The sequence below is a fragment of the Sinohyriopsis cumingii genome, chromosome 15 (genome assembly GCF_028554795.1).
Source record: "Sinohyriopsis cumingii isolate HCF-2022 chromosome 15, ASM2855479v2, whole genome shotgun sequence".
Lineage (NCBI taxonomy): Eukaryota > Metazoa > Mollusca > Bivalvia > Unionida > Unionidae > Sinohyriopsis > Sinohyriopsis cumingii.
The window spans coordinates 122264264-122279197 of NC_142975.1; the positions used below are offsets into that span (position 1 = coordinate 122264264).

General features: G+C 35.0%; 1 protein-coding gene across 3 annotated transcripts in view; it reads right to left on the minus strand.

The window, feature by feature from the left end:
* Window positions 1-14934, minus strand: part of LOC149782636 (tyrosine-protein phosphatase non-receptor type 1-like) — a 46794-nt gene that overhangs the window by 14631 nt on the left and 17229 nt on the right. For all 3 annotated transcript variants that reach the window (XM_089934126.1, XM_089934128.1, XM_089934127.1), the window contains exons 4-8: window positions 14005-14103; window positions 11653-11799; window positions 11045-11254; window positions 7537-7734; window positions 3950-4353 (exon numbers count right to left, since the gene is read on the minus strand). In XM_089934126.1, coding sequence (XP_089790252.1) covers window positions 3950-4353; window positions 7537-7734; window positions 11045-11254; window positions 11653-11799; window positions 14005-14103 — 1058 coding nt within the window. The remainder of the gene's footprint in view (window positions 1-3949; window positions 4354-7536; window positions 7735-11044; window positions 11255-11652; window positions 11800-14004; window positions 14104-14934) is intronic.

The window sequence follows — 14934 nt, forward strand, 5'->3', positions numbered from 1 at the left end:
TAATAACAACCCATGGCTCAGTGAAAAATCCCTGACTTAATGACAACCCATGACTCAATGAAAATCCATGACTTAATGACAACCCATGATTCAATGACAACCCATGACTTAATGAAAATCCATGACTTATTGTTGTTGTTGTTCTAGGGTTTAATGCCATTTTTCAGCACAAGATAGGCTATACATGGCGGCCAGTATAACTGGTGGAGGAAGAACCCTGGAAAACCCAGGGAAGAACCACCAACCCATGAGAAGCTAATGGCAGGCTTTCCCATGTACCCACGCTAGTCGAGCCTTGGACTCAAACCCACACAGACAGAGGTGAGATGGCAGTGATAAATCCATGACTTGATGACAACCCATGACTTACTAAGAACAGACCACAAAAAAGAGAGAAGTTGTACTGAGAGTAAAAAATATAATCAGGAATACATGTCTGTTAATGATCGCAAGAAAATTCGCACCAACTTTTATAGATTACCACACAAAATTCCAACACTTGTCATCACCTTGCTTCACTGAAAACAGTATAAGTTTTGATAATCTTCACCAACACACACCATTTTAGATCCTTTATAGAACACCCACCACACAGTATCGTTTTTGCATCCTTTACACCCACACCTTCACCAACATCTGAAAACAGTATCATTTTATACCCTCCAAACCCACACCCTGCAAATCTGAATATTTCATCATTTTGAATTCTCTCTAATCACTGCCATCACATCTGAACACAGGATAATTTTAAATCCTTTACATCAAAACCCACCATATCTAAACCAACTTGCTTGATTGAAAATGATATCATTTTATATCTACTACACACAAACACACACATCTGAACAAAGATCCTGGAGTGAACATGCATGCATGTGTGCATGAGCACACACATACACATATATGCAGACACACACACAACATCTAAACGAAGACTCAGGGTTGAAATCTGCTACAGATATTATGTATATGATATCCCATGGTACTACTGAAAAAGTCATTGTATTGGAAAATTCTGTACATCTGACCTTTGACCCCTTCCAAGGATTTCAAAAAGAGTGCGAGTCGATAATAATATCCTTCTTGCATGTGGTCCCCATATGGTCAAATAATTACCAACTGTGGTGATTTTCCAACAAGTGGTTTCTTCAGAAATGCTTCAAATAAAATATTTTGCATATTCTAAATGCATTAAAATTTATCTGTTTATATCTCTCAAAAGAATCCCTCAATGCAAAAAACATTCCACTGGCCAAGAACAATTTCTGTTTTCTTTTATCTTTATGTTCATTTTAACTGAAGAATATTAAAATCACCTCCGATATTATTCAGACACTCCAGCATACTAAATTTGGTAACAAAATATTTTCTTATATTTTATTGTTAACATATTCACCAATACTTGCATGTGGAAGTTCAGTCCTAATTGTTCGTCATGGCCTTTGACAATCAATATGATATCAAGTACAGAAGACCAATGATCTTGTCTCAGAAACTGTTGAGATATACCCACCTACTAATAAGAGTGGCAAAGTGTATAATTACTTTTGGTATGAAAGAAATGGTTCAATTTATTGAACTGGCATCATTCAAGGTATTCTTCTGATATATCTATACAATGGGTTTGATACAAATGCATTTATACCAAGGTTTTTTACAAGTATCAACTTCACAAGCCAGAAAAGCTACAGTCATGACCTTGGATCTTAATATCAATGTCAGAGTGCTTACAATCGACTTGTTCATTGGAATCAACTAAATACAAAATCTGGTTTAAATTCATTTGTGTTCATATACATCTAACTGTGTTCATAAACACAAAAATGAATGCAATGATCTCTGAATTGATCCCAAGGTCAAACAGGTCACATACTAAAATACTTCACAAAGCTGCAGATATTTTGGCATACTGATTTCACAAAACTGAATATTTTGGTATACTGATTTTAAAAAAACTGGATACATTGGTGTATTTATTTCAGAAAACTGGATATTTTGGTGTGCTCATTAAAAAAAACTGGTTATTTTGGTGTACCACATTCACAAAACTGTGGATACTTTGGTGTACAGATTTCACAAAACTGCATATTTTGGAATACTGATTTCACAAAAGTGGTGACATGTGTATTACCTGATTTGCACTAATTTTCATTCAAAACTGATTTTCACTATTTTTCATTCAAAACTGATTTGCACTAATTTTCATTCAAAACTGATTTGCACTATTTTTCATTCAGAACAAGCACATTCATATGTAAGGTGAAAAAAGAAAATACCGTGAAGTCACTATTGGTTGTGGGGCTGGGTTGGGTTGGGTGGGGTGGAGACATGGTGCCAATTTTCATGGATTTTGTGGTTCAAGACCCAATAATGAACCTTCAGTAGAAACAATAAGACCACATTCTCAAACCATGAATTTTTGTAGACAAACCCCCCCCCCACATCAAAACTGATGCCAATGAAAATACACAAATTCAAATTATCTTAATTAATAAAGTACTCCATCATTTAACGTCTGACATCAACACTGTTTTGTGACTGTGAAGTACACAGTCAATGTAAAGCAAAAGGGTGTCAAACATTACGACCTGCAGGATGGATACAGACTGTCAGACTCATTCATAGCTGCCAAACCTAGAGTACAAAAACATTGACTGCTTGTGAAAAAATACTGATTTTCAGGAACAAATACTGATTTTTTAAATTTTAATGCATATGTAACTATTTACAACATATACAACAAATCAGTAAAGTATGACAGTGCCTTACATAATTATTTAATGTGAAAGATGCATGTGTTGCACACTTGTACCTTCTGGACGGGCACCATGTTCCATTTGGGTACCCATTCAGAAAGTAGAGAGCAACATATTCAGACACAGGCTGTTTATAGGAGCCTTTTTCACACCTTATTTTCCCCCCAGTCATTACCAATTCCAATGTACCAACTTTCATTGATGATCTAAATTATATGTGATTTTCTTACTTAACTGTTTTTGTTCTAGCATACAAGTAATCTTTTGCAATTTTACCGTCTGGAAAACATGTGTGAAATAAACCGCCAGCAGCACTAGTAACTGAAAGAGGAAGGTTCATTTCTAAAAGAAATTTAATAAACCGAATTTCAGTCAAATTACATCAAGGCTCTCCTGGTATTTATATATGTCATAAGTTCAGGCTGAGTTGTGTATGATGAAGCAGCAAGCTGATGTTTATCAGCTTTCTCATGCTCTTGTATTTCATAGGCACCTCCATGCCCAATAGTGAAATCACATTACACAATTTGCAAAACGTCAAGTTTTCTCCTTTACTAGAAGGTTTCATTAATCTAAACAAGACAGCACAATTGTCTGTCCATTTCTGTTTTCTTTTCATTCCTGGAGAAAATTCTGAATATTCTGCTTTCCTATTCAACATGATTAGAAGTTGAGCATTACAAAGTGACAGCGGTAACTGTTTGCGAAATCCAATATGGCAGATAAATGGCGGATAGCATGGTAGCCTCAATTTAGAATGAACCAATCATCTTGTAGAACTGTATTCCTATATACATGTGATACATTTCTATCAGAATGGAACCAAGTGCCCGTTCTAAACTGAAAATTGCAAGGAAATTTTGTCATTTTTTAAAATTAAAAAATGTACTTTTTGTATAAAAAAACGTACACCTGTATTCAGGTCCAAAATACGGACAAAACTTGTCACATGGCAGCTATGCTCATTAGTCCAATTCACATACCAGGTCTCTTCTTAGTGTCACATTTGTATGCATATCAAAGCTCATGATACATATCACCCCAATATTTATATCAAAACTGGCCTGTTTGACACCCCTGACCTAAAGTAAAAAGTGCCCATTCAGTTAACCTCTGATTTTAGCATTGTTCTGTGACTGGATAGTACACAAGAGTGTACAATAAACTATGTAACTAGGATCTTCTCAGCTTACCTTTCTGTGTTGTTTTCCTCTTTTTGTGTGGATGGATCAATGTTGTGTCTTACAGAAGGATCAGATTCTGGGGTTGTGTTCTCCTGAATTCTTTTCTCCTTGTCTTTCTGTGATCCAGCATAATTATTGTTCTGCATTGTACTGTCAGTGTTTACTGTACTAGGGGAGACAACCACAAAGTCCACATTATTGTCCATCTCTGTTTTAATCTTTTTCAATTTATGCTCAATATTTTTATCCAATTCTCCTTCTTCCTGCATGATCTTCCTTTTCTCATCCATTTTTGTTGTTTCTTCCCCTTGGTCAAAGTCCCTGGGTGGGGGAGGTGGTGGCACCTGCTCCCTCCTGTTTGGTGGTAGACTGGATGTTCTTTGAGGGGGTGGGGGTGGTTTGTCTTCTTTACCCTAGACATTATGGACAGAAATCACTAGATTATCAAACGTATAACAAATTTCAATGTGAAACTGATAATTTCTCAGCTGATTTATATAACAGTTTACCATTACACCATGTTTATGTGGTATTTTAAGAACACAAACCAAAGTAAACTGTCCCAATCTGTACATCATATTTTATTTTATTGCAAGGAAATTTAAAATCAGCTGAGAAATAATATTACTATAGTTGATGAAAATGCTTTCCAAAGGAATCTTTACACCTTACTCGTAAATTAGTTTATCCATCCCATTTTCAAACTTCTTATGAAGAAAAAAAAGACTCTAGAAAGCTACAAAGCTCAATTAATGATAAGCAAATAAACTCATTAATATTTGAAAATCTCACTTGCTGTAGAAACTGTCTAAAATCAATGATACCATTTCACTTAGAAAGCTAGAAACAAACAGTCTAAAGGGAGATAACAAGCCATTCAGATACAAGATTACCTCAAAAATATGCACAAATCTTTCTCCTTAAGAAATTCCTCAAACATCATATTTATCAAGTCTGGTTAAAATGCTATTTAAACAAACCCACTCTCATCAATGGTAACATTCTTGACTAATTTGATTCAAGATCAACTCATTAATATGTATAGGTTTGCTATTTGAAAAAAACTCATCCAACGTATGAAGTCTGATCAATTATATAACTCAACTTGAGTAAGTGTTCACACAGTTTTCAAGTACTAAACTTTAAAATATGTTTAATATATCCAGAACATAACAGCATAGTTTATATTGCTCAAATGTGGCATCACTTAACATGAACTGTGTTTATAGCACAAGTAATACAGTCATAACAATAGATTAAACACTTAAAACACTTAAACTTCTCATGCATAATTTGAATGCATGCAGTTTTAGTAAAGTTGTTTACACAAATTACAATTGTATTTCTACAGTTCTGGAACTGCATACCTCCATATTAAGCTTACAATTTTGTCTATCCTATACATTCAAAAACCAGTATATCTTCCATTTCACTAATAAGGTAGAAAATGTTACATGTAAAACCCTCATCGAAACTTTAAAATTTATCTCTCCTCATGGAAGTTTAAAAAGAGTGACCAAACTTTGTCTTGTCTGCTCTGCTGAGGAATATTTCAAATATCAGATAGTCACTAGAGTGTAAAATGTAGGTCACTGTGGCCTACTTTAGCATATGATGAGCAGTAACCTGTATGAAAAATACATGCATTTGGTTTTATGACTGTATTTAAAACTGTGTAAACAAACTGCTAAATACAACAACATAACATCAATGTCTACATCAACAACAATGACATCACATATGTCTTTGCAGGCAAGAAAAAAGTCTTAACTTGAGTATGTTGCTTGTTGCTAAAATAATCTATCATATGGTACTCTATATCAGTATAAGAAAATTATGTTAGAAGTACTTCAGCTAATCTTTAATGCCAATAAGCAACTCTACATCACTGTAAAACATTATGTTAGAAGTACTTCAGTTAGGCTTTAATGCTAAGTAGCAACTTTCATTGTAAAACATCATGTTAATGTACTTCAGTTAGGTTTTAATGCCAAGTAGAAACTCTGTCACTGTAACACATCTTGTTACATGCTCATTTTTTTCTCCTTCAACTTTACATTGTCAGAATTGGACATTATTTTTCGATACTGAACACTTTTATACTGCATGACTAAATTTCCTTACTACACTTAACTGACCCAATAAATCAAGTCCATCACAAGCAGAAAAGCCGAATTAAGTTGGATCAACAGAAAAACAAAATCCATCCATCCCAAACTAACTGAAAAAGTGTTTTCAATGTGCATGAATTCAAAATATGACTCTAGATTTCAATTTTAAGTAGTCCAAAGCAAGAATTTGTTATAAAAAAACAAAAAAAACTAATGTCATGCATGTGAAGAAGTTCAAAGTTAGTGGGGCAGTATTATGTGTGCATGCTATTGTGTATTGATAAATCTGCAGTTGTGCATTTAATTTGAAAAACAGCATAAATTTAACTGCTTTATTTCTGATGGCGTATTCCTTTATTATTAAGCCTTACATAGGAAAACAAATGAGTACGTAACAAAAAGGTTACTGCATTTATGTGGGAAATTATGAACTCCTTTTTCAGATTAATACTTCACTCCCAAGGTCTTGCAGAGTTACTCAGAAAAATCTTATTCATATTTTACCATAAAAATGCAGTAACCTCTAAGTGTTAGAAGTACTTCAGTTAGGCATTAATGCCAATCAGCAGCATTATTGGTAAATCACTGTAAAACACTCACCTCCCCAGTCTTTTTTACCCTAGTGGTTCAACTATGCCATCATTTCTGCCTGTGATGTTTTATAACTCACAGCAATGCTATGCACTTGTGCTGCTACGCTATATATTTCCCATTATCCATACACAGTTAATCTAATAAAAAGCATCCTGTCACAAAACGCGAAGAAATATTACTAAAATGACACCTGTTCTTACCTCTTCATGGGCATTTAATTAAAATAATCCATAGCCATGTGTTTGGCCAGTGATGATAATCTACCAGTAGTGTGTCATATAAATTTCAGTCATTTCCACAACCAGTAATAAAAGTTATACAGATTACATTTCAAGTTAAGCAAACTCTTGTCAAAAATGGACATACCACCTCCAAAACAATTTTTAAATTTTTTTTACATAGAATCAATGTTAGCTTCCTAAAGAATCTTACCTCAGTAAAACATTTAATTAGGATTCCAGTTATTTGGTATCTCTTTGTACATCTAATAATAAATTTTGTTTTTTTTTTCTTCAGACTGTGAAAGGTCATTATCTATGATGAAGAGAATTAAAATGTGTTATGGAACATGTTGACATTTAATGCAAATGAAGTCTAAATGTGACAATAAAATGATGGATAAGTGAAGAAATGAAGGATATTATTTTTTTAACAACAAAACTAATGAGTCTTACATTAAATCCTGTGATAACCAAGGGAAATACAGAAAACTATGCAAATATGTGTGTTTTTACTTCAATGATTTTTAAAACTCTTATGATCATTGCGTGCATTTTTTAAACATTGTATAATGCTAATGCGCACTTACACAGATGCTATCAAACATTTCTGGGGAGACCAATGAATAAAGATACTTTTTATAATAAGCATATCACATACTACAGCACTAACCTTGACTTCCAAGTAAGCATCCATGACAGAGCTGACATCTTTGTCTGGGATCTGAAGGAGTCTGCGTCCCCCTTCTATCACAGCAAGGTAGGAGAAACGCAGCTGATCGTGAGTCTGGATTAGACCCATGCGAAAAGATCTCATGCTGAGTAGTACTGCAATGATGTCTAGGCCTTCCATGCTCCGATTTGTCTCAATCTGAAAAAAATGACTCCAAGCTAGAAACAAAAGCCTCAACATAACACATTTGTCATATTTTTTTCAGGTACATGTACCAATAGTATTAACTGTTCTTGCTATCTATTATTATTACAATTATAGTTTATTTTTATTTATTGTTGTTTTAGTTACTGAACAAGTGCAGACTGCATGGCACATGTTGTGACAGCAAATCTGTTTATTTCAGAGTACACATTTTGCTGAGCAAAGGTCAAGGCTGAGTAACTATTATAACAAGACAGGCCTAGACCTTGATTAAACTTGAGAATTCTTATGCAGGTTAAGTATTCAGATCTTATAACACTGGTTAAGTAACTCATAATGAGGCATATCCAGATCTTATAACACTGGTTAAGTAACTCATAATGAGGCATATCCAGATCTTATAACACTGGTTAAGTAACTCATGATGAGGCATATCCAGATCTTATAACACTGGTTAAGTAACTCATAATGAGGCATATCCAGATCTTATAACACTGGTTAAGTAACTCATAATGAGGCAGGCCAAGATTTTACAGGCAAAAGTAAAGTAAGCTAACCAAGAGCCTCAACAGCAGACTGATGCTATGATGGGTTTAAAACATTTCCATGAAATCAAAACAAGATCATTTTTTCCTTTTAACTGCTTAGTGTGTTCATACCACCTCTGTTATTCTTCAGTGATAATAATAGTTTCAAACTAGCTGTTGTGGGGGACGTACTTGATGTCTGGTTGGCACCATTTTTATTTAGAACAAAATGACCCAATCATAATGTTCATCCATTCAGGGGGAATAGTGAATTTTCATGCTGGCCACTGTGACTGCTATATTAGAGATCAAATTGGCACCATTTTCATTTAGGCCTAACTAGATATGATAAGAAGTCTTCCGGAAGAACACCATGTCAACAGGACTTTCTATTCAGTAGTAGTGACAACAAAATTTTCAAAATGGATGCCATGTGGCCATATTGGACTTCAGACCTGTTCCATTTTTATTTAGGATGTACTAGGCATCATACCAAGTCTTTCTGTGAAAACCCCATGGTAATGTGCCTTTCTGTGAAAACCCCATGACATAGTGCCTTTCTGTGAAAACCCCAAGGCAATATGACTTCCTGTGAAAACCCCATGGCAATATGACTTCCTGTGAAAATCCCATAGCAATATGACTTCCTGTGAAAATCCTATAGCAATATGCCTTTCTTTCTCTTTCCAGGAAGAGTAGCGATAAGAAGATTTTCAAAATGGCTGCCATGGTGGTCATTTTATCAGCACCATTTTTATTTTGGACCAAACAGACATCATAAGAAGTCATTCTGAGAAAACCAATTGTTGATATGATCATCCACGAAGGAGGAGTAGTCATAGCGAGAATTTCAAGATAGCCACTGTTGTAACCGTACTGGACATATGATTGGCACCATTTTCATTTAGTACAAACTAGACATCATAAAAGTCTTTTAGTGAAATTCCCATACTGATAGTGAAAATCCCATGTTGGTATGACTGTCCATTCAGAAGAAGCTGCAATAACAAGATTGTGAAAGATGGCCACTGTGTCAGCAATACCGGGTGTCCAAGCATGAACATTTTCACTTAGGACTGAGGAAAGGTTGAATGTGTGTGTAAAGTTTCATGGCAATCCTCCAAGCAGTTTAGAAGGAACAGCAATAAGAAACTTATGCTAACAGATGGATGGATTGACAGATGACAAACCATCCCATAAGCTATTTTGGTCCATGAGTTAATAAAATGGGTTTAATTTTGGAACTCAATATAAATCTAGGACATTTAAATTAAAAGTAATCCAGAAAATTATTACTCTGGTTAAACATATATCATGACATCAGTCAACTTATCAGTTAGTCCCACGCTTCTCTATTTTTTGCCATAGTGAACAGAAAATGACACCAGTCAACTTATCAGTTAGTCCCAGAATTCTCTATCATTCACCGCTGTGAACAGAAACTGACACCAGCCAACTAATCAGCTAGTCCCAGGATTCTCAATAATTCAGCACTATGAATAGGAATTGACAACAGTCAACTAATCAGCTAGTCCCAGGCCTCTCATTTTTTACCAGTGTGTGTGTGTGTGACTTGGACTTCTAACCTTGCTTTAATAATTTTTCAGTCATGTCACTATGATGTCTGCAGTGAGGCAGTTTCCAGTGATGTTTAGCACTGGGGCATCATGCTGCAGACATGTAGCATTATGCCCCACCCAGTTACATTATCATGACACCAGGCTTACCAGTCCTAACACTAACCTCTTAATGCTGAGCACCAAGCAAGGCAGCTGCACGTACCACGATCTAGCATATCTGAGGCGGACAATCTAATCACTTCAGCCACCAGTGAGATTTTCTTCACCAGCGTAAATATCAACTGACTAACTACATGCAACTAATCGACTAGTTCCAGGCCACTCAATCGTTCACTATTGTGAACATAAATTGACTAAAAGAAATGTCATATTTGTTTCAAATACATCAACACAGACAACTAAATTCCAGACCAATCCAGAGAAGTTATCAATGTTAATAAATGTATTCATACAAGACAGGAATCAACTACTCAGAAGAACCCACTCACTCTTAAAATAGTGAAAAATTGTGGAATGTACTAGATGTGTAATTAAAACCAGATGCTGTGAATTTATTAACTTTTGTGGGCTTATGTTTGTGGAGTTTTGATTAAAATAAAAATGTTCATTAGTAATTAAATTCATGAACATGCCTCTAATTGGAAAGGGATTATAATTAAAGTCTGTACAAACCTAGTGATTCGTTTCTTCAATGACTTTTCAAGAAGCTTTCAAATGTTTTCATGGGATAATTTATCTTATCAAACTGAATTTGTTTCATATGTTACTTTGCTCATGGCTGCATAAATAAGCATAGAAGTAGAATATAAAACACTAATTACCAAAGAGATACTACTCCATCTGTCAAACTACTTCCATGTTATTTTCCCTATGAAAAATTCAATGAATTTTGGGTCAAATTCAGTGAGGTATTCAACAAAGTCAAAACTTTTCAAAAATAAAACCAACATTTTTTAAGCTCTAGTTTTCACGGCTGCTGAAAAATACAAGGACTTTTTAAAAGGTTGTAACCATGACATTGTTGTCCCACATTGATAATTGTTCAATGCATTTTTATATATACTCTAACCCTAACCCGGTAGCAACAACAAAATCCATAAAAACTGACACCCCATTTAATAACAGCAACTTTCCAAAATTCAAATTCTGTAATATCAGAATGAATCCAGAAAATTATAATGTGGTTTAAATGCATACCATGATAAGACAAGAGTCAACAAGGCAGAAGGTCCCAGACCTCCCAATCCCTGCACTACAGTGAATGACAGCTGGTCCCACATCCTGCTCCAGTACCCCCTCCTGCCGCACTGCCATCAGGAAATTCAGAAAAGTGATTGGAGAGGGTGGTACCCCAAAGTCTGGCCAGCTTACATATTGATAATGTAAAACTTCCCTTTTGCTTCCAGTCTGGATTAAACAGAAAGAATGCCGCTGTACATTATGCATGCATGTTGCCAGTGATGAATCTGAACATAATGAAATTTAAAAAACAAACAACAAAAACATGCAACATCAGCAAATTGGATATAACTGCTGGAAGCTGGAGCAATGTGTTACCAGCAATGAGTAGTAATCCTCAAGATAAGACATTACTTGAGTTTCACAACGTACTTCCATAAATCTACAACTTTGGCTCAACAAGGAAAGCACTATGATTTAGATATTAACTTCCTCACAATTGCCATGTAAAATACTTCTGTCAAAAACTAAATTCATTTGCATACAACTACTCATAAATCAGCTTTACTAAGTGGAAAAAGTCATTTGCATACAACATAGCATACTTTTCCTGAACTTGACAGTACCTCAAGCTGCTCTAGTTCTAATTTCCTGAGAAAATAGTTATTTTTGAACTCCTCTTCCAGTAGGGTGACCTTGAAGTTGACGTCTTCAAAAACCATCTCGTATTCATTTTGCTCTTCCCCTATTGGCCAGTACTGGTAACATTTTACCTGAAAGAAAAAATCAGAGATATGAAGTATTACATATATAAGAATCGAGATCTAGTGTCATTTGTATACAAAATTAACTATAGACATTTTTTTTATAAGTGAATTCCAAACAATTCACATTTTCTTCTGTAGATAAATTGACACATGTTGGATTTATTCTTCAAATGACTTGACATCATTTTAGTTAGTACAAAATTGTTTGGAATTGCACCAGGCCACTATTCTGACAAGTTAAATGGTATCCTATCTCCTTTCCCAGGATGCTCTGTCCTATTTGTTTGGTCATGTTGTCCTTTTTTCAATCAGTCTCCAAATATTTAATTCAATATGCAATATATGTTGCATCAAAATGCATAAGTCACCTGAAGATGGTATGTGTAGTCTGTATTGCTCTCTCTTATCACCCACTCATAGAATACCAATGCAGTTAATTCCAAAACTAATTACAGTGATCAACTGATTAATGAATGGTCTCTCAAGTGAGTGTCAATTTCTCTGTCACTTAGCAAAGCACTTGCTTTTATTGCTAGGTCACATGCATCTGCAGACATGTGACACTATTCTGAATTATGCTAAAGTTAATGGTAGATTCAGTGAGTTAAAGTAAAGACAGTTATTCTTATTATTTCAAACAAATTACATTACTCCCTTATTAGGTTATATTATGTCACAATATACCCACCCCCACTGGGTTTCATAATAATTCTTTACTCATAGTAATTTGCAATCAACAGACCCAATACTATCAATTTGCCATGAAATGTGCAGTATTAACAAAGTAATGATGATTGTTGCAATTATTACATTACTGACTTTATCATGGTATCTTCTAGTATTGCAACAAGTACTTAAGTACCCAAGTATGAGTCAAGTACATCTCTGACTCGAGTCCAACTCTGAATCTCAATTACTCAATAAAGAGGAGACAACTCCTACTGACAATGATAAAGAAAATGCTACTTGTGATTTGTTTTGTGCTGAAGTTAAATTTGCCTTTTAGCCACCAAATATAGTCTTCTTCTTTCTTGCATGACAGACACTTATACTCTGATTATTTCTTGTATGACAAACACTAAAACTCATATTCCTTCTTGTATGATAAGCACTGATACTTTTCGTCATTTTTGCATGATAACAACTGGTACCAGTATTCCTATATGAGGTCTATACCATGAGTAGATGGTTCTTGCTCCACCAAATATTACTGGCCACCATGTATAGCATATCATGTGCTGAAAAATGGCATTAAACCCATAAGAACAAAATATACTATACTTTCTTTTGGGAACACAAACGAGAACACTTCCATGTGACCCAACAAAATCTTTATTGATGCTGAGCTTAAATATCTGACTTTCATACCATTAAATAGTGCCTGCCCATTTCTCAGTGTTTTGACAGACAGAAGGCCAAGGTAGTACTGCCTAGCTGTCATGATACAATGCACTGACCGGACTACTGTACTCTGGCTGAATAACCAAATATGATGCCCAAATGAAATTTTTCAATAGCAATTCTTCTAACTGATGTGTAGCTTTCAGTGTGGGTATACTTAACATACAAGTAAAATTAGTGCTTTTCTGCCCGATTGAAAATTAATTAATATTTCCAATTTTTCCCAAAATCTGAGAAAAGGGCTTGAATTGGGTCGAGATGTTTTAATTTCAGGTACTCAGAGCTGATTGAAGAAGTCTATTTCTTCAAGTACTAAATTTGCTACCCATTGCAGCCAAAGCATGAAACTTTTATTATATTATGACTTGTAATTTCTAACAAACTATTAGTTGTGCCAAAGCTCATAGCAAACATGCCTTCTGGAGACTGTCAATTTATAAAGTTTATATCAATTTATTCCACATGACAGGCGTTCTGCATAGTCTACTGATTTAATTTTTAAAGAAAATGCCAAAATATCGAACACTTTTATCTGATCAGTGACTCAAATTTAAGCTGCGTTAAAAGGTTTTCTTTTTGTCAAGTTGATAGTACTCATTCTTTCTCCCTAGCACTTTTCGATCAGATTACAAATAAAAGAGTTATCCTAAAAAACATGCAAAAATGCATTTGAGAAACTGTATTGCCTCAGTACAATATCAAGAATTATGATCAGACCGTTTCTTCATGGCTGTCATTCAAGTAATGGTGGTGATGATTTTGATTTAATTACCGAGTCATTTTACTGTGGAGACAAGATGTGGTACTTACAGATCCCTTCTCTACAACCTTGTTTAGCATGATGATGGCTCTAGTATTTTGCTCCCAAACCATCTGCCAAAAATGTCCTGCTGTATGCTCAAGTGGACCCTTAAAAGAACAAGGAAAAACTGGTAGAAAGATGTTAAAAATACTGCAGATACTCACAAGTTGAGTCCAACTGCAAACTGCACAGACCCCAGATCAGCCATTACACAATGCACCGGCAGATCAGGGTCTACATTTGCAGCTGGACTTCTCCTACATGTGAATATATATATGGTAAAGGAATATATGAACTAGTACATGGTACTAGCACTATTCTGATTTGCAACAGTATTCAACGTTTTCTTTGCAATCTTGCTACAAAAGGTCAAACTGCATCTACTTTCAGACTGACAGTTCACTTTATAGCTGTTAACTCATTCAGCCCCTGAGGTTTTTGTCGTTTTTGCCTGAAATGTGCATAGGAAAGACATTTGGGGGGCTATTTCTGAATACATTGTAATACATCGGCTTTCAACAGATTTTCCATGAGACTAATGCCTAGTTGTATTAGAAACATCATTTTCCATTGGTTATTTTGCTTACACATGAGCAGAAGGGTAAAAGTTGGAGTTCTTTTTTTTTTTTTTTTGCTTAATGGACCCATCATTTTCGTATGGAGACCGCAATTTATTCCAAATGCCCACCTTATCCTAGTTTTTGCAAAGGTTCACCTGTCTGTGTGCAGTTAAGACCAGTATGCCTTAGATCTGAGGCCAAAAGGTCTAAAATCCGGACACAAAATCACATTCCGATCTGGGGCAAATTTTGGGTGGAAAAAAACCGGGTGCAAAAAATGAGTTTTTTCCTCTGTATTTTGTAGTGCAACTAGAACTTCCAGATTATTTGATATCATTTTAGAGCTATATCAGTCTGCTTTTTTTTAATACCACCCAT